Source organism: Dendronephthya gigantea, unplaced genomic scaffold, assembly GCF_004324835.1.
Source record: "Dendronephthya gigantea isolate DGI-Jeju-01 unplaced genomic scaffold, DenGig_1.0 000006F, whole genome shotgun sequence".
NCBI lineage: Eukaryota > Metazoa > Cnidaria > Anthozoa > Malacalcyonacea > Nephtheidae > Dendronephthya > Dendronephthya gigantea.
In genome coordinates this window covers 3,327,564-3,354,416 of record NW_021163016.1, presented here as the reverse complement: position 1 = coordinate 3,354,416, position 26,853 = coordinate 3,327,564, and the positions used below count along the sequence as shown (strand labels likewise).

Genomic DNA, 26,853 nt, shown 5'->3' with positions numbered 1-26,853 from the left:
TAGAGAATACGAGAGATTTTGTGGGATCAGATCGATCAGAAGATAGGATACATGCTTTCTGCTTACATTGTTACATATTACATTCACGGGCATGCTTTTCTGAAACGAAACGGAAAACTTTGACCAGGTGGATCACTAAAAGTCTGTTCACACGATCCAATTTTGTTGGATTCAATTCACTTCTGATGGATGTTTTATAGTCTGTTGTATTGTAATGTATATCAGCAGCAAATCCACTGAAGCCAATGTACTAAGGCTTCACCAATAGCCGACTATATTTCATACGTCAGAAGTGAATTGGATCCAACAAAATTGGATCTTGTGAACAGACCTTAAGGCAGACGTAACCTTACGAACCAACATTGTTTGCTGGGCTGCCTTGGCTATGGACAAAGCATTAATACTAGCAGTGAAAAGTTTATTTTTAATTAATACAAAGAAATCTTCCTACGAATTAGCGAAATTACAATAATAAACTACAAGATATATATACAAATGATAAGAAATACAATCATATACACTCAAGAATACTATTTACAAAGCATTAAAAACTTCAGAAACTACAGTCAGAAACTACAAAACACTGATTGATTTTTAAACAATGCAAACTGATTTATTAAATTTACATTCCTATAAACGTCTCATCCACACGGGCTACATTTAATCAAAAACATTTGAAAGATAATTTGTTTCCTTAAAAGGAGTCTATAATTCATTGTCAACTACACACAGATGAAACAAGAAACACATGCTCGCAAATTTTACCTTCGAGATATGAATGAATAGAAAAATACGAGAGTAAAATACCGAATGTGTCATGAAGAAAAATATGAATATGATTTGCCTGCAATATACAGCTTAACAAAAACATTTCACAACGTTTGACGCGTTTTACACGATTGCAGCCATTATGACTTTACATTTAGTAAATCAGTTTGCAGTTGTCACTTTTCAAAGCATCACTTAAATATTTAACACCTTCAGTTTTTAAATAATTGCGACTTACATTTAGTTCAGTAAGTTTACAGTTGTCACTCTTCAAAGCATCACTTAAATATTTAGCACCTTCAGTTTTTAAATCATTGTCACTTACATTTAGTTTAGTAAGTTTACAGTTGTCACTCTTCAAAGCATCACTTAAATATCTAACACCTTCAGTTTTTAAATCATTGTAACTTACATTTAGTTTAGTAAGTTTACAGTTGTCACTCTTCAAAGCATCACTTAAATATTTAACACCTTCAGTTTTTAAATCATTGTGACTTACATTTAGTTCAGTAAGTTTACAGTTGTCACTCTTCACAGCATCACTTAAATATTTAACACATTCAGTTTTTAAATCATTATAACTTACATTTAGTTTAGTAAGTTTACAGTTGTCACTCTTCAAAGCATCACTTAAATATTTAACACCTTCAGTTTTTAAATCATTGTAACTTACATTTAGTTTAGTAAGTTTACAGTTGTCACTCTTCAAAGCATCACTTAAATATTTAACACCTTCAGTTTTTAAATCATTGTCACTTATAGTTAGTTTAGTAAGTTTACAGTTATCACTCTTCAAAGCATCACTTAAATATTTAGCACCTTCAGCTTTTAAATCATTGACACTTACATTTAGTTCAGTAAGTTTACAGTAGTCACTCTTCAAAGCATCACTTAAATATTTAACACCTTCAGTTTTTAAATCATTGTCACTTACAATTAGTTCCGTAAGTTTACAGTTGTCACTCTTCAAAGCATCACTTAAATATTTAACAGCTTCAGTTTTTAAATCATTGTAACTTACATTTAGTTTAGTAAGTCTACAGTTATCACTCTTCAAAGCATCACTGAAATATTTAGCAGCTTCAGTTTTTAAACCATTGAGACTTACATTTAGTTTAATAAGTTTACAGTTGTCACTCTTCAAAGCATCACTTAAATATTTAACACCTTCAGTTTTTAAATCATTGCCTCTTACATCTAGTTCAGTAAGTTTACAGTTGTCACTCTTCAAAGCATCACTTAAATATTTAGCACCTTCAGTTGTTAAACCACTATTGTCACTTACATCTAGTTCAGTAAGTTCACAGTTGTCACTCTCCAGGCCATGGTTATCTTTCTTCAAAAACTCAGCCAATTCACGGATAGCAATGTTCGTCACAGTACAAAGATTGATTTGAAGCTGTTTCAAGTTCTTGATGTGGCTTAAAAATTTGAACAAAGCGGTAGATTCTGCTGGTGCAATATTTAATCCTTCCAAAAGAAACGTTTCATGATCATCCTCAGACGCAAACGATGAAATATTTTTCATGACGCGATCCTCTTGCATTTCCCAAACACCTTTTATCACAAGTAAACCTTTGTCATTACTGTCGTCAATACATCGTTTCTTTGGCATCCAGTCTTGAAATCTAGATTAAGATATTTAAAGAAAAAAGTTTAGAAGGGATTTATATTTCGAGAAAACGTCGTAGTAATGGCCGCCATTTTATCAAAGAGAAAATTATTAAACCAGATCAGTGTATTAAACTCACAGAGCGAAAACGACGACAACACAGACAATTGATTTTGTTTTTTGTACAAACAAAACTACGAAAATATAAATTTGTCGAAAGAAAACACTAATTTATATGCGTACCCCCCCTACGTATATCGAGGACACTGGAAATCCTCAGGGATGTGGACTGTGTTCAACACTTCAGCTGGTTCAGCCCAGCGTTGCCAGATCGTGAACAAAGTTCACAGATTTGTGAACTTTTTGCTCTCTTCATGAACTTTTTATGAACTTCGAAGATTTGTGAACTTTTTATGAACTTTTTAAAATTGTTAAAAAGAGCTGTTTCTCATGTTTTTAAACAGAGTTGTATCTCATATTTATTTGGTATTTATCATCTTTGGGGGAATTGCGGTGAATCCGGTCAATCCAGTGGACCAATCTCGATAATCTCCAAAAATTTCCGGCGATATTCCGACATATTCCGACGTTTTCCGATACTTTCCGATCTTAAAATTTAGATAGGCTATCTTTAAAATAGGGAATGGGGAATGCGGGAATGGGGGAATGCGGGAATGGGGGAATGCGGGAATGCGGGAATGCGGGAATGCGGGAATGGGAGAATGCGGGAATGCGGGAATGCGGGAATGGGGGAATGCGGGAATGCGGGAATGGGGGAATGCGGGAATGGGGGAATGCGGGAATGGGGGAATGCGGGAATGCGGGAATGCGGGAATGCGGGAATGCGGGAATGCGGGAATGCGGGAATGGGGGAATGCGGGAATGGGGTAATGCGGGAGTAAGGGAATGGGGGAATGAGGGAATGGGGGAATGGGGGAATGCGGGAATGCGGGAATGGGGGAATGCGGGAATGCGGGAATGCGGGAATGCGGGAATGCGGGAATGCGGGAATGGGGGAATGCGGGAATGGGGTAATGCGGAAGTAAGGGAATGGGGGAATGAGGGAATGGGGGAATAAGGGAATAAGGGAATGGGGGAATAAGGGAATGAGGGAATAAGGGAATAAGGGAATAAGGGAATGGGGGAATAAGGGAATGGGGGAATAAGGGAATGGGGAATAAGGGAATGGGGAATAAGGGAATGGGGGGATAAGGGAATGGGGGGATAAGGGAATGGGGGAATAAGGGAATGGGGGAATAAGGGAACGCAGGAATGGGGCAATAAGGGAATGGGGTAACCGGTGAACAAGTGAGCAGGGGAACCGGGGAATGGGGGAACAGGATAAAGGTGGAACTATGGACTCATTGAGCAGCTAAACTAATAGTAACAGTCTTGAGCCTGAAAGGAACAATTGTTAGTATATATTAGGCATGTATACAGTATTATGGCTCTCTGCATCTAGGACTACTTACAAATATATTTATTGTTATTATTAAATGCCAACCTGGCAAGTGTTAATTGTTATTGTGAAACTCAGGCACTCTTGTATTAGATTTTACCAAAGTGAAAAATCAAAATATACTTGCCTTTCAGTAAAAATTAAAACTATAAATAAGATAATGGTATTGTTGTGTGCTAGTGTGTTCATTTAGTTGGCAAGAAACTGTTCTGTGTATATAATTTCCATGCATGTTTGCATTTGCTTTCAACAAAATCTATAAATGAACCCAATGACCCTTAACTAAGGACCGTCATCCTTTATTAGCAGGTTGGGGCTGAAGAGAAAAGGGTAGGGTAACTGCATGAAAATGATGAAGTGTTATTAATTAACAATATAAATCCTTTCATCATTAAAATCTGAAACCAGGCGTGAACTAGCTGTACAATCCTAAATCATTATACATCAAGTGACTGACATCAGCAATATATAGTCAACATATTGGCTCTTTCCCAATCAGCATACAAAGCTTTAAATCATATAAAATCTTAATGAGTCTCAGTCAGTCCTTGGTAGGATGTCTCACGCCTATAGCTAGTTATATGAAAACATTATATCAGAAAGTATTTTCCCTATATATACTATTTAACTCTACTGTGAATGACTTGGTAATTATGTAATAAGCAATGTTTGCACTTTATAATTGGCATGCAAACATTGCAATACTAAATACTATGTATGTATATTACCTTTTTATGACATTTATTGGAATACATAAATACTTCCTGTACTACAATAAATATCTAAATGCCCTACTTGATTATATACTTGATTATATATGTTTTCTGATATAATGTTTTCATATAACTAGCTATAGGCCTGAGACTTCCTACCAAGGAATGACTGAGATTCATTAAAGATTTTATAAGATTTTAAGCTTTGTATGCTGATTGGGAAAGAGCCAATATGTTGACTATATATTGCTGATGTCAGTCACTTGATGCATAATGATTTAGGATTGTACAGTAGTTGATTCATGCCTGGTTTGAGATTTTAATGATGAAAGGATTTATATTGTTAATAACACTTCATTTTCATGCAGTTACCCTATACCCTTTTCTCTTCAGCCCCAAACCCACTAATAAAGGATGACTGTCCTTAATTAGTTAAGGGTCAGTGGGTTCATTCATAGATTTTGTTGAAAGCAAATGCAAACATGCATGAAAATTATATACACAGAACAGTTTCTTGAGCAATGTTATTCCCATATAACATATGTTCTAGCTGTTGCATTTGTCATTATATTTGAATAGATATCACTATTGAAAACACACTAGCACACAACAATACCATTATCTTATTTATAGTTTTAATTTTTACTGAAAGGCAAGTATATTTTGATTTTTCACTTTGGTAAAATCTAATACAAGAGTGCCTGAGTTTCACAATAACAATTAACACTTGCCAGGTTGGCATTATAATAACAATAAATATTTGTAGAGAGCCATAATACTGTATACACGCCTAATATATACTAAAAATTGTTCCTTTCAGGCTCAAGACTGTTACTATTAGCTTAACTGCTCAATGAGTCCATAGTTATACCTTTACCCTGTTCCCTGGTTCCCCCCATCCCTCTGTTCCCCCATTCCCTGGTTCCCCCGCTCACTCGTTCACCGGTTTCACTGTTCGCCCCATTCCCTTATTCCCCCATTCCCTTATTCCCCCATTCCCTTATTCCCCCATTCCCTTATTCCCCCATTCCTTCACTCCCTTATTTCCCCATTCCCTTATTCCCCCATTCCCTTATTCCCCATTCCTTCATTCCCTTATTCCCCCATTCCCTTATTCCCCCATTCCCTTATTCCCCCATTCCTACATTCCCTTATTCCCCCATTCCCTTATTCCCCCATTCCTTATTCCCCCATTCCCTTATTCCCCATTCCCCTATTCCCCCATTCCCTTATTCCCCCATTCCCTTATTCCCCCATTCCCTTATTCCCCCATTCCCTTATTCCCCCATTCCCTTATTCCCCCATTCCCTTATTCCCCCATTCCTTCATTCCCTTATTTCCCCATTCCCTTATTCCCCCATTCCCTTATTCCCCCATTCCTTCATTCCCTTATTCCCCCATTCCCTTATTCCCCCATTCCCTTATTCCCCATTCCTTCATTCCCTTATTCCCCCATTCCCTTATTCCCCCATTCCCTTATTCCCCCATTCCCTTATTCCCCATTCCCCCATTCTCTTATTCCCCCATTCCCTTATTCCCCCATTCCCTTATTCCCCCATTCCCGCATTCCCCCGTTCCCGCATTCCCCCATTCCCGCATTCCCCCATTCCCCCATTCCCGCATTCCCCATTCCCGCATTCCCCCATTCCCGCATTCCCCCATTCCCGCATTCCCCCATTCCCGCATTCCCCCATTCCCGCATTCCCCCATTCCCGCATTCCCCCATTCCCGCATTCCCCCATTCCCCCATTCCCGCATTCCCCATTCCCTATTTTAAAGATAGCCATTTAGATATGAACTTTTTGGCTATCTTTAAAATGGGGAACGGGGAACGGGGAACGGGGAACGGGGAACGGGGAACGGGGAACGGGGGGAACGGGGAACGGGGGAACCGGTAACATGGAAAATAACGATTTTTTACACTCAAGTCTACACAAATAGTGCAATCAATATTTCAATGTTTTTTCAATCTTTTATTAACTTGACACTGAACTAGTGTCTGAAATGCACTGTGTGCATTGAACAAAATACAACGATAATCATACAGTATATGCACTACACGCCTAAAAACGATCAGGTTGATGCAAGTTGATATAAACAGGATGGAGCAATGTTGTGCTGCCCTCAGACTTCAGAGTTGTTATCAATATTGAACAATATTGTTACACCCGATTCAGTTTCAAAAATATTGTTCAATATTGATAACAGCTCTGAAGTCTGAGGGCAGCACAACATTGCTCCATCCTGTTTATATCAACTTGCATCAACCTGATCGTTTTTAGGCGTGTAGTGCATATACTGTATGATTATCGTTGTATTTTGTTCAATGCACACAGTGCATTTCAGACACTAGTTCAGTGTCAAGTTAATAAAAGATTGAAAAAACATTGAAATATTGATTGCACTATTTGTGTAGACTTGAGTGTAAAAAATCGTTATTTTCCATGTTACCGGTTCCCCCGTTCCCCCGTTCCCCGTTCCCCGTTCCCCGTTCCCCGTTCCCCGTTCCCCGTTCCCCGTTCCTCGTTCCCCGTTCCCCATTTTAAAGATAGCCTGAACTTTTTGTCATTTTTGTGAACTTTTGACGTCAGCGAACATGAATATTTTGAAATTTCATCTGGCAACACTGGTTCAACCTGAAAATCCTCAGGGGTCGGTTGTTCGAAAGGCGTTTAGCTTAAACGGTGGATAAGCCAAATTTTAAAAATACTCTCATATATCTTGTGAATGACTGTACCTGCAACTTATGCATTAAATATGTTCTTCCATTGACAATTAAACTATTTACATCGAAATATTTCATCTCTGTTGTTCAATAAATAGATAATTTTGTTTTCCATTTTGAACTTATCCACCGTTTAGGGTAAACGCCTTTCGAACAACCGGCCCCAGGTGGGTAGTTTTCAGCCTGGAAATCCTCAGGGGCCGGTTGTTCAAAAGCCGGTTAGCTTAACCCTGGGTTAAAGCAAATCTTTACGTTAACATTTTTAATCACTTGTTTACAAAGTTGAATATCTTTTTCATAAATATTTTCAGGACCGATAGAAGTGATATTTTCTAATGTTTTAAAACAAACAGTGGTTCAGAAGCACATAAACTAAAACGCTTGATTAAAATTTAACCCAGGGTTAGCGCTAACCCAGCTTTGAACAACTGGCCCCAGGGATGTGGACTGTGTACTGTGTTCAGCCTGGAAATCCTTAGGGTAAGGATATTATCCACCAGGAAATCCTCAGGGTAAGGATATTATCCACCAGGAATTCCTCAGGGTAAGCATATTTTCACACTGGGATTCCTCAGGGTAGGCATATTATTAACCTGGAATTCCTCGGTGTGAACATATCATCAGGCTGGAATTCATCAGGGGCAAAAGTGTTGGAGACCATGTCCTCGATAGGGGGGGTACAGATATTAAATAGCCCAATTCGTTAAACTGTTAAACAAATTGTTGAAAACAGTAAAACATTTATACTCATATTATGGAATTAGAGCAACGAAACATCACTTAAATGTTTTAAATATATCCATTCAGGTAACTTCAGCCTTCCCTTCTTTCTTTTTAATAATCTTGAATAGTTTTTCAAGTTTTTTTTGTTTATTTTTAACTCAGTTTTCCCCTCATCTCTCCTGGCCATTTTGTCTTTGCGAGACCCAACATTTTCTCTCCTTCCTGGGTGCGAAGCTTGCTGACAAGAAGAATCATTCTTCATCTATGCATAGGTTACCCGAAAATGTGTTTTTTCATGGCATTAATCCACAATTAGCATTTTGATCCGTTATAATTTGCATATCATCACAGGCAGCCCGGTCACTGCTGTACGTCATGCTATTATATATGTATATAATTACAATTATATACATTATAATTACAATTATATATATTATAATTACAATTATTGTAATTATATACATATATAATAGAATGACGTAACACCAGTGACCGGGCTGCCTGTGGATCATTGATATTTTTTAATTATGAATGAGTGCGTGCGCTACTTCATGTAATGCAAATTATAACAGCTGAAAATGCTAATTGTGGAATAATGCCATGAAAAAACACATTTTTGGGTAACCTACGATCTATGGTGGTTAGCTGGTTACGTTGAAAGATCGCCTTTGCTTTGCTTAGAGCTCGCGTGGTGTGTGTTCGTGGCAGTCGAAGTTGGAGGACTGCGTCCATCACATCACTTAATGACATCACTTTGTCTGAATGGAACTCGAACATTAGGGAGTCTAGTTAAGTTGTTTTTGTAAATAGTCGTAGAATTGTTATGCTTAGTTTTAATGCATGTTTGATTATTGTAATTTTCCCTAGTACTAATAAACGTATATATATTTAATGACCATATGGCTTCAAACCACCTCAACTGACACGTGCTTGTCCTAGGAATATTTCATTGTACTATGCATGTACTATGCATATATGCAAAACTATTGACTAGGAAACTGCACTGGAATCAATCAAAGTCATCAAAAGTCATCAATCAAAGTCATCATTATAATTATGTTAATAATTGTTTGAATAAAAAATAAGTAAAGCAACATTTCACAGAATTGGCTAATCAGAATCATTCATAATTTATACAACAGGCAGAGGTTTTATCAACTTTGGAAAATCCTCAATGTTGCCAATGCTAGGTAAGGAAGCAGTTGCAGATTTTTGTTGAGGGTTTTAAATTGATGCCAGCTAGCAACATACATCAGCTATAATGCAATACTATCCAATACGTTTATAAATTGTAACAAATTTTTACCTTTTGCATATACATTCGATTACTTCACTGTCTTCATGCTCTGCTGACCTGATAAATAATTAAATGTGCATGAATAAAAGATTATATAGACTAAATGATACAACAATGAATAAATAATATAAGAAGATTCCCTTACATGCATATGGCTATCAAATTGAGTTGTGACTATACAATATAACTAGCTACTTTATAACTTTATCTAATTTGAAGAAAAATTAAGCATACCTTAACTCTCTCATCCTATCTCCAAGTAACCCAACTACAAATCGGTTCACCAAATGCCACCAGGGTCCATCAATTACTTCACTATCTTTATGCTCTGCTGACCTGATAAATAATTAAATATGAATGAATACAAGATTATATAGACTAAGATCTAAATGATACAACAATGAATAAATAATATAAGAAGATTCCCTTACATGCATATGGCTATTAAATTGAGTTGTGACTATACAATATAACTGGCAACTTTATAACTTTCTCTGATTTGAATAAAAAATTAGGCATACCTTAACTCTCTCATCCTATCTCCAAGTAACCCAGCTACAAATTGGATCACCAAATGCCACCTGGGTTCATCAATGTGATCTTCTAAAAATCTTTCAACATTTTTGATATCATCAACCACATCTAGTGCAGCCAGAAACTCTTGAATTGTAAGATGAAGAAAAGAGAAAATATTTCGTCTTTTGTCTTCCAATTGATTGAACACACCAGAATCAGATAAGCCAGCCACAGATTCATCACTGCTTTTAAACTCAAAAACTAACTTGTTTTCTTCCATTCCATTCCTTGCAATTCCCTTCAACTTGTCCAGGTCCTTTTGAAGCAGCTCTGGAAGTTCCGCAGTCAGATAACCCTTTTTTGCTGGTTCATTCTTGTATTTTGAATTGTGTTTGATCAGCAAAATCCTTATTGCTCTTTTGTACAGTTCAGTTATTGTTTTAGGAATCTTGCTGTAGCTTTCATCCTCCACTTCTTCACCAAAATCAATGCTTTCATACAATGTCATGGAAATTATATAGGAATTGACAGGTATGTAACAGAAGCTGATTAGTTCTGGGGAATCCTTGATTATGTTCCATATTTCTGAACTTTTCTGGGTGTCAGCACCACAATTTTTTTTAACATACTCTTCTATTTGTGTCTGACTAAAACCCAACATTTCAACTTTTCGTTCAAAATCAAGCCTTTGGTAGATGCGTTCTGCTGTGGGTCGAGATGTGGTTAACACAGTGGCTCCAGGTAATAGTTCATCATTCACCAGCTGTTTAAATATCAGGAATATATGAGCATGTTCCTTTAGGCTGTTTACAGTTTTTCCATCAATTAAACATTCATCATCTACCTGGAGTTCATCTAAGCCATCAAAAACAAGGATGGTATTACTTGGGTTCTGATGGATATATTCATGGATAGACTTATTGTTGGACAGAGCTATTGCCTTATTGAGACCATGAGCCTGATCTAATATTTCTTGAAGACTTGTTTCTTGCTTGTTAAAATTACGAAATTTGATCAATAGAACAATTTTTTCATGCCAGAATTCATCAGGTTTTCCGCCTTCTTGCCACTCCTGAGATATTTTTTCAGTTAATAGAGTTTTCCCAATGCCTGGTCTGCCAACTACAAGAACAGTTCTAGGTTGTTTCCTACTGGCTTTTGCTGCTTGAAATAATTCTGCTGTACTCTCAAGTACTTTCGAATTAGGGGGCTTTTTCAATTGAATGTCATAAATCTCATGTCTACCTTTTAAAAATCCACTTCTTGAATAATTGTCACATTCTCTTCCATCTTGAATTATGACATTGATATAAATTTCATCCAGTTTTTGTTTCGTTCCTAAGATATCATTCATAGTAAATGAATGTTTGGTTTTATTTTCCTGAATCATCTCAGGTATTCCCTGGTTTGCTTCTTGGTTAGGAGAGTTAGAGTTAGTTTCCTGAGTTATCTCATGTACTTCTTGGTTTACCTCATGGCTAGGAGAGTTAGAGGAGTAAGGGTTGGAGGTGTTAGGGGTTGCTTCTGCATGCTTTTTTTCAAGGTACACGCTAATGAACTCCTGATCAGTTTTGAAAGTGGGTCTCTTCCATGCGGACCACAACAGATAAACAATCTCAACGAGTGTCACTGCATTGACCAGAAAATTTATCGTGATGAAGCCGACAACAACTTGTTGTTTCTTTCCACCCATTGAATAAGTACAGTCCACAAATGAAGAATTCGTAGTTGACCGTGTGACGTTCTCATGGGAAGTACTAGTTGTTGTTTTCATATTGGGCAAAGGACATTCAAAATGGGTTGGAAAATTGGACGAGGTTAAGAGAAATGCTGAGAATATTGTCAGTGGTATTATACGACAAACGAATAAATGGATTACGTAAGCCATGAAAACAAAATAACGATTACTACCTCGATACGCCACTGGTGCGGCTGGCGATACATCAGACAATGGTTGGCTTTCTTCTACGCCCTCGTTCGTCGTTGTGTTTGGATTATTTGCGACGAAGTCCACTCTATGTTTCACCAGGTAACCGTACACGACACTACATACAACCACAAGTCCAAAACTTATCACAATCTGGACATTGAGAGATAACGAAGGGAGGAATTCTTGGGCATATTGAAGACGACATTGTGTTTCAATGTACTTCCCCTCATATAAAGAGCTCGTGAGTTTACAATCCAGACTTGATTTCGACTCGTAATCACTCGCGATTGCAACCAGAACCACGCCAATTGCTACAAACAAAGCAAGAACTACTGAACTGTACGTATTGTAACAGTTACGAGGTACTAGTTTTAAGCAATTTTCCATGTCTGTAATGGAGTACTTCAATGATTCTTTGCCAGATTAGATTTGATCGCATAAGTTACATAACCAATGACCACCACCCTACTGTTATTCTGCACCAACACCCTCCGATCCAGGACTCATATGATTGGTCAAAAACTGACCACCCTCAATCCGTTATTATTTCTGACCTCGAGATAAAAGCTGGACAAAGGTGAAAGGTCTTACGCACATCTCAAACTGCATCTCATTTACGGCTTACCTCGGATATTTCACTGGCAAACTGCGGCCAAGTTTTCAAGACTGTCTTGCTGCGGACCCGTCGGGGTTGGGGTGTGCAGTCCCCCAATTATTTTTACATACTGTGGAATTTAACCCTAGTTTGTGTGATAGTTTGTTTCACTTTCACCCAAGCTGTGGACCACGCCCTTCCTTCCCAATTGACGCAGCCCCGACCCCCAAATCAAATTTTGTTCCGACAGGTCTGTACTGTCTTTGTCGCACTGATTTTATTTTTTCTCCAAACTGTCAGTGTGCGTAATCTGGGCAAATATAAACATCAGGCTTGTTTCATTTTGTCACCCATACACAGGTTGGGTAGCTATGGTAGAGCGGTTTTTAAACTGAAGGATTTACTCTGTAGGCTAATGTAGTGAAATACTACACTGGATGGTGTAAGTTTGTTTACTTTTTGATGCAACATTTGATAAACCACAGACAAGAACCCTAGAACCAGTAGATTCTGTTTCTCTGACTTTTCAATCAGATAAGTCTTCATTGTTTATACTGACACATGCCTATCACAGGATTGACATGAGATATGAAGTATCACTGATTCATCTCCAAACAAGAGGATCTTGAAGTTCTTTCCAAATTGTTTTCATATTCGTACACTCAATATCTCATCCTGTTCTTTTCAGCGGTAATATTCCTAACGGAGATTTAACTCAGGGGGAGTCAGTCTGTCAGTATCTTCCACCATGCCCTGTTCAAGGAACTGGTTATCACAGAATTGTGTTTTGTCTTCTGAAGCAAACAACACGCTATGATTACGAGGATATTCACACAAGACACAACACAAGGTTAGAGCGTTTCTTGGAAGTCAAAATTGAGACAAACCAATAAAAGTTACAATATATAAAAACCGTGTTCTTTATTCCTTAAATTGTGTTTAGATGTCTCGTCAGCAGATCGTTTAAAACATCGACGTTTTTGGACAATTTTCAACTTGTTCCTCAGGCACTTTCCTTCTTTCAAGCAACCTGGGACATGTCCGTATCAAATAATTTCACAGAAATCTTGGGTAACAAAAAATAACGCGATCCTTACTGACCTTCAGTATTAACCAGTGTTTACTGGAATATTGAAAGAATCAGTTCGGTTTTGTTAAAAACATTTAACCTTCGTTCAGGTATAAAAGAACCCGTGTATGACCTGGAACCATTCTTGACACCGAACCAAAGAAAACGTTCACAAGTTAGAGAGATATTCGCAAAAAAATACACAAATATGTAACCAGTTTTGTTCTCTGTAAATCGGTCTAAATAAATTTTCACACAAAATAGCTTGCAGTGGTTATTTAGAGATGTGATGAGGTGGGTTGACTTGGAAATATTTCAAAGAAACTTTGAGCGGAGCCGAATTTTACACTGGAGTTGCGACGCTTTTAAAGAGACAAGATCAATAACAGAAACGTTGTTCGTTCTCGTAGAGAATATGAGAGATTTTGTGGGATCACATCGATCAGTAGATAGGATACATGCTTTCTGCTTACATATTACATTCACGGGCATGCTTTTCTGAAACGAAATGGGAAACTTTGACCAGGTGGATCACTATATAAAAGTCTGTTCACTGACACGATCTAATTTTGTTGGATTCAATTCACTTCTGATGGATGTTTTATAGTCTGTTGTATTGTAATGTATATCAGCAGCAAATCCACTGAAGCCAATGTACTACGGCTTCACCAATAGCTGACTATATTTCATACGTCAGAAGTGAATTGGATCCAACAAAATTGGATCGTGTGAACAGACCTTAAGTAACCTTACGAACAAACATTGTTTGCTGGTCTGCCTTGGCTATGGACAAAGCATTAATACTAGCAGTGAAAAGTTTATTTTTAATACAAAGAAATCTTCCTACGAATTAGTGAAATTACAATAATAAACTACAAGATATATATACAAATTACAAGAAATACAATCATATACACTCAAGAATACTATTTACAAAGCATTAAAAACTTCAGAAAATACAGTCAGAAACTACAAAACACTGATTGATTTTTAAACAATGCAAACTGATTTACTAAATTTACATTCCTATAAACGTCCCATCCACACTGGCTAAATTTAATCAATAAAAACATTTGAAAGATAATTTGTTTCCATAAAGGGAAGTCTATAATTCATTGTCGACTACACCCAGATAAAACAAGAATCACGTTCTCGCAAATTTTACCTTCGAGATATGAATAAATAAAAAACTACGAGAGTAAAATACCGAATGTGTCCATACGCGGCCCAGAACTGATCTCGCTGACCTCGCGCGACGCTCATGTTCTCTGAACAGTCTTATATAATGACTAATATAATATAAATCATAATAATGTAGTCATAATATAAGACTGTTCAGACAACATGACCCATGAGCGTCGCGCGAGGTCAGCGAGATCAGTTCTTGTTTGGGCCGCCTATGATGTCACGTAGAAAAATATTAATATAATTTGCATGCAATATACAGCTGAACAAAAACATTTCACAACGTTTGTCGCGTTTTACAACGAATGCAGCCATTACGACTTTACATTTAGTAAATCAGTTTGCAGTTGCCACTCTTAGCATCAATTAAATATTTAACACCTTTGGTTGTTAAACCATTGCTTCTTACATTTAGTTCAGTAAGTTTACATTTGTCACTCTTCAAAGCATCACCTAAATATTTAATATCTTCAGTTTTTAAATAATTGAGACTTACATCTAGTTTAGCAAGTTTACAGTTGTCACTCTTCAAAGCATCACTTAAATATTTAATATCTTCAGTTTTTAAATAATTTCCCCTTACATTTAGTTCAGTAAGTTTACAGTTGTCACTCTTCAAAGCATCACTTAAATATTTAACACCTTCAGTTTTTAAATCATTGTTACTTACATTTAGTTCAGTAAGTTTACAGTTGTCACTCTTCAAAGCATCACTTAAATATTTAACACCTTCAGTTTTTAAATCATTGTTACTTACATTTAGTTCAAAAAGTTTACAGTTGTCATTCTTCAGAGCATCACTTAAATATTTAGCACCTTCAGTTTTTAAATCATTGTCACTTACATTTAGTTCAGTAAGTTTACAGTTGTCACTCTTCAAAGCATCACTTAAATATTTAACACCTTCAGTTTTTAAATCATTGTGACTTACATTTAGTTTAGTAAGTTTACAGTTGTCACTCTTCAAAGCATCACTTAAATATTTAACACCTTCAGTTTTTAAATCATTGCCACTTACATTTAGTTTAGTAAGTTTACAGTTGTCACTCTTCAAAGCATCACTTAAATATTTAACACCTTCAGTTTCTAAATCATTGTCAGTTACATCTAGTTCAGTAAGTTTACAGTTGTCACTCTTCAAAGCATCACTTAAATATTTAACACCTTCAGTTTTTAAATCATTGACACATACATTTAGTTTAGTAAGTTTACAGTTGTCATTCTTCAATGCATCACTTAAATATTTAACACCTTCAGTTTTTAAATCATTGCCACTTACATTTAGTTTAGTAAGTTTACAGTTGTCACTCTTCAAAGCACCACCTAAATATTTAGCACCTTGAGTTTTTAAGCCATTGCGGCTTACATCTAGTTCAGTAAGTTTACAGTTGTTACTCTTCAAAGCATCACTTAAATATTTAACACCTTCAGTTTTTAAATCATTGCCACTTACATCTAGTTCAGTAAGTTTACAGTTGTTACTCTTCAAAGCATCACTTAAATATTTAACACCTTCAGTTGTTAAACCACTATTGTTACTTACATCTAGTTCAGTAAGTTCACAGTTGTCATTCTCCAGGCGATGGTTGTCTTTCTTCAAAAACTCAGCCAATTCACGGATAGCAATGTTCGTCACAGTACAAAGATTGATTTGAAGCTGTTTCAAGTTCTTGATGTGGCTTAAAAATTTGAACAAAGCCGTAGATTCTGCTGGTGCAATATTTAATTCTTCCAAAAGAAAGGTTTCATCATCATCCTCAGACGGAAACGACGAAATCATTTTCATGACGCGATCTTCTTGCATTTCCCAAACACTTTTTATCATGAGTAAACCTTTGTCATTACTCTCGTCAATACGTCGTTTCTTTGGCATCCAGTCTGGAAATCTAGATTAAGATATTTTGAGAGAAAAGTTTAGAAGTTAAGGATTATATTTAGAGAAAACTTGGTAGTAATGGCCATTTTATCAAAGAGAAAATTAATTAACGGCGTAAAAACGACAACACATGTACAGACTAATAGTCATTTTGTTTTTTGTAGAAACAAAACTACAAAAGTAAGAATTTCTCAAAAGAAAATATAAATTCTGTGACAGCTTTTTTTTCTTTAAAATGGTGTTAAAATAGTTTTTCCGTTTTGTCTGCCAAAAATTGAAGGTTATGGTCTTCCCAAGTACAAAACGAAAACTATTGCATTCGTACTAAGCTGTTTGATAAATTGTTGAAAACAGTAAAATATTACCTCATATTTTGAAATTACAACAACAAAACGTCACTTAAATATTTCAAATATATCCATTCAGGTAATTTTAGCTTTTTCTTCTTTCTTTTTAATAATCTTGAATAGTTTTTCAAGGTTTTTTGTTTGTTTTTAACTCAGTTTTCTCCTCATCTTCTTCGCGGGGCATAAAAAATACAAAAGTGAGTCGCAGCCGAGTATCACGTGAATCACTGATTAGCCAATCATATCGCTTCAAACCAGCTCAACTGACACGTGCTTGTCCTATAATGAATATTTCATTGTACAGCATGCAAAACTATTGACTAGGAAACTGCACTGGAATCAATGAAAGTCATCAAAAGTTATTCAGCAATTTCATTAAATTATCTGATGAAAGTTATAATTATGTTAATAATTGTTTGAATAAAAAATAAGTACAGCAACCTTTCACAGAATTGGCTAATCAGAATCATTCATAATTTATACAACAGGCAGAGGTTTTATCAACTTTGGAAAATTCTTAATGTCACTAATGCTAGGTAAGGAAGCTGTTGCAGATTTTTGTTGAGGGTTTTAAATTGATGCCAGCTAGCAACATGCATCAGCCATAATGCAATACTACCCAATACGCCTATAAATTATAACAATTTTTTACCTTTTGCATATACATTCAATCACTTCACTGTCTTCATGCTTTGCTGACCTGATAAATAATTAAATGTGAATGAATACAAGATTATATAGACTAAATGATACAACAATGAATAAATAATATAAGAAAATTCCCTTACATGCATATGGCTATCAAATTGAGTTGTGACTATACAATATAACTGGCTACTTTATAACTTTATCTAATTTGAGGAAAAATTAAGCATACCTTAACTCTCTCATCCTATTCCCAAGTAACCCAGCTACAAATCGTATAACGAAATGCCACCTGGGTTCATCGAATACTTCACTGTCTTCATGCTCTGCTGACCTGATCAATAATTAAATGTGAATGAATACAAGATTATGTAGACTAACGCTGCATGTATTCAAAAAGCTCACTCACACTTACACTAATTGAGTGTGACATATAAATTTTGTTAATGCTGGTCAATGAGAAAGTTTTCTCTCAATAGATGGAAAGATATAAGGTAAACCACTGAAAATCAAGCCCCTTTTTGGCTGGAAATACCGCCATTGAATTGTTATGAGAAGATTAAGATCTCCCACTCAATGAGTTTGAGTGTGAGTGAGCTTTTAGAATACAGGCGTAAATGATTCAACAATGAATAAATGATATAAGAAGATTCCCTTACATGTACACGCATAAAACGCTCAGGTTGATGCAAGTTGATATAAACAGGATGGAGCAATGTTGTGCTGCCCACATTGTTCAGAGTTGTTATCAATATTGAACAATATTGTTACACCCGATTGAGTTTCAACAATATTGTTCAACGTTGATAACAACTCTGAACAATGTGGGCAGCACAACATTGCTCCATCCTGTTTATATCAACTTGCATCAACGTGAGCATTTTTAGGCGTATATATGGCTATCAAATTGAGTTGTGACTATACAATATAACTACTTTATCTAATTTGAAGAAAACTTAGGCATACCTTAACTCTCTCATTTTATCTCCAAGTAACCCAGCTACAAATTGGATCACCAAATGCCACCTGGGTTCATTAATGCGTTCTTCTAAAAACCTTTCAACATTTTTAATATCATCAACCACATGTAGTGCAGCCAGAAACTCTTGAATTGTAAGATGAAGAAAAGAAAAGACGTACTGATTTTCATCTTCTAACTGATTAAATACACCAGAATTTGCCAAGTCAGTTATAAATTCATCGCTGCTATCAAACTTAAAAACTAGTTGGTCATTTTCCATCCCTTTCCTTGCAATTTCTTTCAGTTTGTTTAAATCCTTTTGAAGCGGCTCTGGAAGTTTTGCAGTCAAGTAATCCTTTGGGGGTTCTTTATGGCGGTATTTTAAATTGTGTTTGAACAGCAAAATCCTTATAGCCCTTTTGTACAGTTCAGTTATTGTTCTGGGAATCTTGCTGTAGTTTCCATCCGTCGCATCACTCGCATGTTCACCAAAATAAAGGCTTTCATGCAATGTCAAGCACACAATGAAGGAATTGACAGGTACATAACAGAAGCTTATTAGTTCTGGGGAACTCTTGATTATGTTCCATATTTCTGAACTTTTCTGTGTGTCATAGCAAAATTTCCCAACATACTCTTCTATTTGTTCCTCACTAAAACCCAATATCTCCACCTCTCTATTAAAATCAAGATTTTGGTAGATGTGTTCTGCTGTGGGTCGGGATGTGGTTAACACAGTAGCTCCAGGTAATAGTTTGCCTTTCACCAGCTGTTTAAAAATCAGGTAAATATGTGCAAGCTCTTTTGGACTGTTTATGATTTTTCCATCAGTTAAATGTTCATTATCTACTTGAAGTTCATCTAAGCCATCGAAAACAAGGATTGCATTGCTTGGTTTCTGGCAAACATATTCATAGATGGACATATTTTTGGACTGAGGTAATGATATTGACTTCCCAAGACCATGAGCCTGATGTAGTATGTCTTGTAAACTTGTTTCTCCCTTGTTAAAATTACGGAATAGAATCAGAAGTACAATTTTTTCATGCCAGAATTCAGGTATTTTATCTTGTTGCCACTCGTGAAAGATTTTTTCAGTCAGCAAAGTTTTCCCAATGCCTGGTCTGCCAACTACAAGAACAGTTCTAGGATGGTCTTCACCAGCTTCTGCTGCTTGAAATAATTCTGCTGTACCCTCAAGTACTTTTGAACTGGGGGGTTTTTCCAATTGAATGTCATAAATCTCATGTCTACCTTTCTTCAAAAATTTACTTCTGGAATCCCTTCCATCTTGAATTATAACATTGATGTAAATTTCATCCAGGTTTCGTTTCCTTCTAAATCCTTGACTCACATCAAACAAATTATCGAATTGATTTTCCCGAATCAGATTATTTATCTCTAGGATTGTTTGGGTTCGTTTTCGTAGAAGGTACACGCTAATAAACTCCTGATCAGTATGGAAAGTGGGTCTCTTCCATGCCGACCACAACAGATAAACAATCTCAACGAGTGTCACTGCATCGAAGAGAAAATTTATCGTGACGAAGCCGACAACAACTTGTTGTTTCTTTCCACCCATTGAATAAGTGCAGTCCACAAATGAAGAATTCGTAGTTGACCGTGTGACGTTCTCATGGGAAGTACTAGTTGTTGTTTTCATATTGGGCAAAGGACATTCAAAATGGGTCGGAAAATTAGACGAGGTTAAGAGAAATGCTGAGAATATTGTCAGTGGTATTATACGACAAACGATTAAATGGATTATGTAAGCCATGAAAACAAAATAACGCTTACTACCTTGATAGGCCACTCGTGCGGTTGGCGATGCCTCAGACAATGGCTGTCTTTCTTCTTCGCTCTGGTTCGTCGTTGTGTTTGGATTATTTGCGAAGATGTCCACTCTATGTTTCACCAGGTAACCGTACACGATAGTACATACAACCACAAGTCCAAAACTAATTCCAATCAAAGCAGTAAGAGGTAACGAAGGGAGAAACTGTTCTGCGTATTTCAGAAGACATTGTGCTTCAATGTACTTCCCTTTAAATAAAGTGCTCGCGAGAGACTTGTCCAGGTCACATTCCAGACTTGATTTCGCCTCGAAAACACTCGCGATTGTAAGAAGAACCGCGCCAATTGCTACAAACAAAGCAAGAACAACTGAACTGTACGTATTGTAACAGTTACGAGGAATCAGTTTTAAGCAATTTTCCATGGCTGTAAAGAAGTACTTCAATGATTCTTTCTATTTCTTTGCCAGATTAGATTTGATCACATAAGTTACATAACCAGTGACCACCATGCCTGCTGTTATTTTGCACCAACACCCTCCATGACTCATATGATTGGTTAAAATTTAAAAACTGACCACCCTCCAAGAATAACGTTATGTATTTCTGACCTCGAGAAAAAGCTGGACAAAGGTCTTACACACATCTCAAACTGCATCTCATTTACGGCTTATCTGGTGTATATTTCACTGGCAAACTGCGGTCAAGTTTTCAAGACTGTTTTGCTGCGGACCCGTCGAGGTTGGGGTGTGCATTGGGTGTGCAGTCCCCCGATTATTTTTACATACCGTGGAATTTAACCCTAGTTTGTCTGATAGTTTGTTTCACTTTCACTCAAGCTGTGGACCACGCCCTTCCTTCCCAATTGACACTGCCCCGACCCGCAATCCAAATTTTGTTCCGACGGGCCTGTACTATCTTGTCGCAGTGATTTTGTTTTTCCTCCAAACTGTCAGCGTGCGTATTCTGGGAAAATATCAAACATCAGGCTTGTTTCATTGTGTCACCCATACACAGACTGGGTAGCTATGGTAGAGCGGTTTTTAAACTGGAGGCTATAGCTCATTGGCTTTACTTTGTAGCCAAACGAGGAGGGGGGAGGCAGCCCCTGCGTCGACTGGGAAGGATTGGAGATAAGAGTGGCAATGTGCCTAATTACTTACCCCATTAGTGTTAAAAGGGTATGGGCGAAATATTTGGAAGGGAACAACTTGACAATCAAGCCATGTTTTGCAAACCTAATTTTTACTCATTTAATATATTACATAATACAACAACAAGAGTCATTCTCTAACGGAACCTCGACGCCATAAAGTTCTATTAATTCTCTCAAAAATATTCTATCGTGTTTTGGATCCAGTCCCATTTCGCGTATAGCGTCAGAACGAAGAAGTTTATCGCGCGTTGAGGCAACGTCTATAAGCGCTTGAAAAAGACTGTTGTTTAAATCCGCAAAAAATCTCGCGTACATTTTTTCGTCATCGACACATTCACCTTCGTTTAATAACAGTTGATTTGAACTGAAATGGAAGAAAACTGACTGTTTAGTATAAACTGGAGTGACTGAGTTTGAAACTTTACTCAATCAATAATTTGCATAATATTTATTGAGACTCACCGATAATCAAGCAATCGATTATATCGATTCTTATCGTAACTATTAACATATTGTATTGATGATAAATATGGTTTGCATTTAATGTTCTGATTGTCCACATACACATCATAAAGAGTACTTTTACTTTCAAATATTTTTTCTGTTGTGCCTAAATTTGGAAGATATATATTTCAAACTAGGGCACTCTTAGCTTGCACTGTAGATCCATTACATAATGAAGGGTCTAGGGGCCGGGCTACTGGAACTGCACTAGCTAACTCTATACAGTATAATCTGTACTGGGTAGTTTTTTAATTTCTAAACATTAAATACTCTTCAGAGATCATTAGTCAAGTCTGGACATTTGATTCAGTACAATTGCAAATAGAAGCTAGAAACTTAATAAAAAAGTGTTTGATAGAGTAAACTGAAGGCAATCCCTGAGCCTGAGATATTATGGTTAGACAACTACTAACAAAAAAATTCACTTACATGCAATATATTTGTGTTCTGTCCCCAAATAAGGAATGTCAAAAATATTTGTAAAAAACAATGGGTTGATTGAACCACTCTCAAATGAAAGCGGAATGGAGTGACTGCCCAAAAGACAAGCACAGTAAACTAAAAAATTAACAAACAATACAAATTTAATTGTTATTGTAAGTTTGCTAAAATGGATAAACAATAAGAAGTGTTATTGCAGAGTTTAGTCTCACCTCTATAACAGGAGATCCCCACGGGAGGTGGGGAGAAGAATAGAATGCGTCGATGAAGTAAAATCAGTTTCCATATTATAAAAATTTTCTCGCCAAAGAAATTAAGAAATTGTGAAAAACAACCAGCAGGATGGGTTATCTATGAAAAACGTTTAAGGATATTAGCAACTGCCATGCTTGAATGCTTTGCTTGTGAACCTAAATATGCTATGTGGATGAAAAAATCTTGTAACAAGTCAACAAACAAGCTGCTAGTTGGGTGTGTTTATCAGTTTATGAGTGTGTAACATACGTCACCTTCAGAAAAGGCAAGTCCTCTACACCAAGGACATTTTGAGGTGAATGAAGCCAGTTGTTTTTTCTTCTGCACACTCTGAATTTATTGTAATAGTTCATTAAACTTTCATATGATTCTGGATTTTCAAGTTGGAATCTAAATAAAAAATAAAAACAAAGTGAGAAGTAAAAGTTCAGATATTGAAGTAAATCTCATGTCTAGATGCAACTCATATGTGTCAGATTTAGTGTATTTGCTGCTAGCTAAGCTTGTATCATATTTAATTGATTTTTACCTAACTTGATCTTCCAGAAACTCCATATGTTCATGGAGAGACGTATACTTGGAACAGATGATTCCAACAGATTTCATCCTTGCGCCACGTTCATTTTCGTTCTCAACAGAGATTCGCTCATAGCAACTAAGACCAAACTGATTGTCGCCATGTTTAAAATAACTGGTAAAGAATATCATTTAAGTCAAAAGTTATGTAAAATCAATGTTTACTTGTCAAAAATATGTTAAAATCTTACACAAAATCTTTGAATACAGTATGTGAGCCACTTGCTAAAGCTTTGAACTCAACTCCAGTCAACTTCACACACTCTGGATACTTCCATTCAATTATATTACCTAAATATAAATCATACAGGTTAGTATGTTCTAATTACAATTACTATTCACTAATTACTGCTCATTACTAATTATAAATTATTAATTAACCACAAAATATCATGATTGATACATAAGTGCTCTCTAGTATGCAAACTTAAAAACAATACACTATCATCATGAAATCAAAAAGAAGATCAAAAGTCAAAACTTCAAATACAACAAAACCTTTTCTAGTGTCAAATGACACGACAAAGACTGCGATAATGAATTCTTCGTGGCTTTCATCGTCTCCTGGATCTGTTGCGCCCGAAGTTCCCGCAATATTTAGTCTTCCTGGTAAAGATTGTTCTGTAGAACCATATTCGGTAACCTTTTCCGTAGGAAAATGAGTTGCTTCGGGTATTTCTTCGTTGAAAACAAGTCCCTTTATATCGTCCTCATCTGCAGCCATGCTTGAGATACAAAGCAACTCCCCCCCTGGATCATAGCTTTTCAGTTGTAAATTGAACCCAGATTGTAAATGAATAAATTGTATTCTCACTGCAGAAATATTCCATAAAAACTCTTTCTTTTCGCCCAAAAAAAGGGCATTTCAAGCGAAATATCAATAGACAAACTTGTCAATATTTTTTTGACATTTTGACCCCTGAAATTGTGTCCGCCATTGTTGATTGATTGATTAAAAATTCCGCCTTTCAAAATGGCGGACCTAAAGGAAGAAAACACGAGCAAAACAGTATATTTAGACTACAATGCAACGACTCCACTTGCTCCTTCTGTACTGCAAATTATTAACGAGACGTTACGTGACGCTTGGGGCAATCCAAGCAGCTCTCACGTCGCTGGGAAGAAAGCGAAGGATGTGATAAAACTAGCAAGGAGTCGAGTTGGTGACATGATTGGTGCCCGAGTAGAGGACATTATCTTCACCTCCGGAGGAACAGAAGCAAATAATATCGTATTTTGGTCGCTTGTAAAACATTTCAAAACATGCTATCATGTAAACGAAGCCACGAAATCGCTTCCACATATTATAACCTCAAACATTGAGCACGATTCAGTCTCATTGGCAATTGATAATTTAGTTAAGGAAGGTTATTGTGAAAAAAGCGTCGTCGGAGTTACGCCTTCATCAGGCATGGTGGATGTTGATAGGATTATCGACGAAATTAGACCGAATACATGTCTTGTGTCAATAATGATGGCAAATAATGAATCAGGTGTCATACAGGTGGGCACGTCATCAGTTGCTTGGTTACAAGTTAATTTTGTTCCTTCGTTTCCAATAACCTGATATTAACGTTTAGTTTTGCAGTGTAGAAAAACAATGTATATTCATTCTCATCCTAGCCAATCAACGAAATTGTCTCAAGGATAAGAAAGTTGCAAGTTGATAGAGATAGAAACAACTATTGCAAGATATTCATTCACACAGACGCCGCCCAAGCCATTGGAAAAATCAAAGTCGACGTTTCAGAGCTGGGAGTTGATTATCTAACCATAGTTGGCCATAAATTTTATGCCCCTAGAATAGGTTAGTAGAGGTAATTCGATTTCCCCATTTTTGTATAATCTATTGCAAGAAATCGATTTCTTTCTCCGTTCTACCCACCTAGGAGCATTGTTTGTGAGGTCACCTTCAAAAGAAACCCCGCTCTATCCGATGTTATTCGGTGGTGGTCAAGAGCGAGGTTTTCGGCCTGGTACTGAGAACACTGGAATGATCGCTGGACTGGGTGAAGCGGCAAAACTTGTTGTGGATAATCTCAACACATATTCTGCCCACATGAGAAAGGTAATCCGATTAGGATTTAGGAGTGATCCATCAGGCCGTGATTAATTAACTCTTAGCGATCAGAAAACACGATTAAACACGGCAAAATGTGTTCCTATTTGGTCGCTAGTCCAGCCTATCCTAAGATCAGTTTATCAGATGAACATTTTAATTCTCGACCATTTTTTTCATATTTAGGTTCGCGACTATTTAGAGACACGACTTGTCAAAATATTTCCTGACAAGATTCACTTCAACGGAAAGTTCAACTCAAGCGAACGAATCCCAAACACTTGCAATTTTTCAATCCTCGGACCAGGTCTCCAAGGTTTTTGCATCTTGTCACGGCTCAAGAGAACTCAAGTGAGTTTGGGCGCTGCCTGTCACGCTGATCAGCAGTTTTCACCATCTCGGATACTTCTCGCAATGGGGATCGACAAAGAGATCGCGGGCAATGCATTGCGTGTTAGTGTTGGCCGAGAAACAAGCTTGGATGATATTGATATTGTCTTGAGCGACCTGGAACAAGCTGTGAACTCAATCCAGCAAACTACCATGGACGTGAACAAAGTTTAAAGTAGTTCTACAATCATTTCCATAGATATTCTCAACACATATAAATACAATCTATAATTGGGCTCACCTCATGTTCAAATACATCCAGAAGACATAGCAGTAGATGCTTTAAAATAAAAATTCTAGTTCCAAAAACATTCCTTCGACTTTCTTCTTCAAAACAATTTCTGCACGAGTTCACAACGAATAAAGCGACGAAGTCATGTATTTATTCAACTTATTTCACATTGTTCACATGTTTTCAAAATGAAATATCTACATTATTTTTAAGATATTATACATATACACTAGCACTACAAATACCACTAAGTACTGTAAACAACAAGTTATGATATAATATATACGAAATTCCAACAAAACTGTATCCTGCGAGTTTTCCTGTCTTTTTACAAAAATTTTACCATTGCTTTGACTGAGACACGTTTCTCAGCAAGATGTGAAAATACGTGTTCCCCATCAACTTCATAATCAGCGTACTTGATCTCAGCAATAGGAATGTATTCAAACCTCTTCTCGATAAAGGTTGCATTACGTTTTGTGGTTACCACGCCGTAAATCATGTCGAAGCCACGTCTTACCAGTTCGGGAAAGACGATACGATCCTTTATAGTTTCCATAAGACCAGAGCTGGTATACTCAGGGTGGGTAGCAGCGTGTGACATGAACGCGATCTTCCTCGAGTCGTATTGGGTTAGAAACGGACATGCTTTCTTGTGGAGATCATCCATCAATCGTAAACCGCACATCCAGAATGGATCTTGAAGCAAACGTTGCTCCGTGCTGTACGCCTTACCGTTGTATTGCTCCACAAAAGCAGAGCTGATATAGCGGTTAGTTTTCTTTTCAATTGCAACGATGCTCAACCTTTGCCTGATCTTGTTGTTCACAAATTGATCGGAGAAAAAATCTTCGAATTTCTTCTCAATTTTTGCTAGATTTTTGCCAATGGGTAGATCTGGATATGCGCGCTCACACAGGGTGTAAATGATTGGCTCTTGATTTAATACAAACGCCTCAACAAGGAGCTTGCGAACTTGGCGGATATCGTGCTTATGCGGGTTTAGGACTTCGACTTTGACTCCAT

The 26,853-nt window shown here is 36.8% G+C and overlaps 4 protein-coding genes across 4 annotated transcripts; 2 read left to right on the top strand and 2 right to left on the bottom strand.

The window, feature by feature from the left end:
- Positions 1–705: 705 nt before the first annotated feature.
- On the bottom strand, positions 706–12,269 carry LOC114516624 (NACHT, LRR and PYD domains-containing protein 12-like). The gene is made up of 6 exons (XM_028536151.1): positions 11,725–12,269; positions 9,819–11,151; positions 9,532–9,633; positions 9,307–9,354; positions 1,618–2,396; positions 706–722 (listed from the first exon to the last, which is right to left on the bottom strand). Exons 1-6 carry the CDS (start codon positions 12,128–12,130, stop codon positions 706–708), a joined length of 2,685 nt encoding a protein of 894 aa, XP_028391952.1. The 5' UTR covers positions 12,131–12,269.
- A 496-nt stretch (positions 12,270–12,765) lies between these two features.
- LOC114516623 (39S ribosomal protein L38, mitochondrial-like) lies at positions 12,766–13,621 on the top strand. The gene is made up of 4 exons (XM_028536150.1): positions 12,766–12,780; positions 13,027–13,188; positions 13,282–13,409; positions 13,518–13,621. Exons 1-4 carry the CDS (start codon positions 12,776–12,778, stop codon positions 13,619–13,621), a joined length of 399 nt encoding a protein of 132 aa, XP_028391951.1. The 5' UTR covers positions 12,766–12,775.
- A 7,806-nt stretch (positions 13,622–21,427) lies between these two features.
- Positions 21,428–24,014, bottom strand: LOC114516725 (protein LCHN-like). Its single transcript, XM_028536277.1, has 8 exons — positions 23,645–24,014; positions 23,338–23,437; positions 23,100–23,261; positions 22,825–22,960; positions 22,528–22,666; positions 22,304–22,432; positions 21,833–21,980; positions 21,428–21,734 (listed from the first exon to the last, which is right to left on the bottom strand). The coding sequence occupies exons 1-8, from the start codon at positions 23,868–23,870 to the stop codon at positions 21,476–21,478; spliced, it is 1,299 nt and encodes a 432-aa protein (XP_028392078.1). The 5' UTR covers positions 23,871–24,014; the 3' UTR covers positions 21,428–21,475.
- A 96-nt stretch (positions 24,015–24,110) lies between these two features.
- On the top strand, positions 24,111–25,904 carry LOC114516657 (selenocysteine lyase-like; the record flags this gene model as incomplete). Its single annotated transcript, XM_028536190.1, has 4 exons — positions 24,111–24,650; positions 24,770–24,953; positions 25,036–25,214; positions 25,392–25,904. Coding segments are annotated over 4 exons (1,281 nt in total), but the record flags the coding sequence as incomplete, so codon positions are not given.
- Between the last annotated feature and the right edge of the window lie 949 nt (positions 25,905–26,853).

Coding starts and splice junctions, on each gene's coding strand:
- LOC114516624 (XM_028536151.1), bottom strand. CDS start 12,130: ATGGAAAATTGCTTAAAACTAGTACCTCGTAACTGTTACAATACGTAC. Junction 11,152..11,724: donor CGCACCAGTGGCGTATCGAG/GTAGTAATCGTT, acceptor ATGATATCTTAG/GAACGAAACAAAAACTGGAT. Junction 2,397..9,306: donor ATCGAATGTATATGCAAAAG/GTAAAAATTTGT, acceptor ATCTTAATCTAG/ATTTCAAGACTGGATGCCAA.
- LOC114516623 (XM_028536150.1), top strand. Junction 13,189..13,281: donor CACACAAGACACAACACAAG/GTTAGAGCGTTT, acceptor AATTGTGTTTAG/ATGTCTCGTCAGCAGATCGT. Junction 13,410..13,517: donor TAATTTCACAGAAATCTTGG/GTAACAAAAAAT, acceptor ACCTTCGTTCAG/GTATAAAAGAACCCGTGTAT.
- LOC114516725 (XM_028536277.1), bottom strand. CDS start 23,870: ATGGCTGCAGATGAGGACGATATAAAGGGACTTGTTTTCAACGAAGAA. Junction 23,438..23,644: donor GTCATTTGACACTAGAAAAG/GTTTTGTTGTAT, acceptor ATTTATATTTAG/GTAATATAATTGAATGGAAG. Junction 22,961..23,099: donor TTTCTGGAAGATCAAGTTAG/GTAAAAATCAAT, acceptor TTTTTTATTTAG/ATTCCAACTTGAAAATCCAG.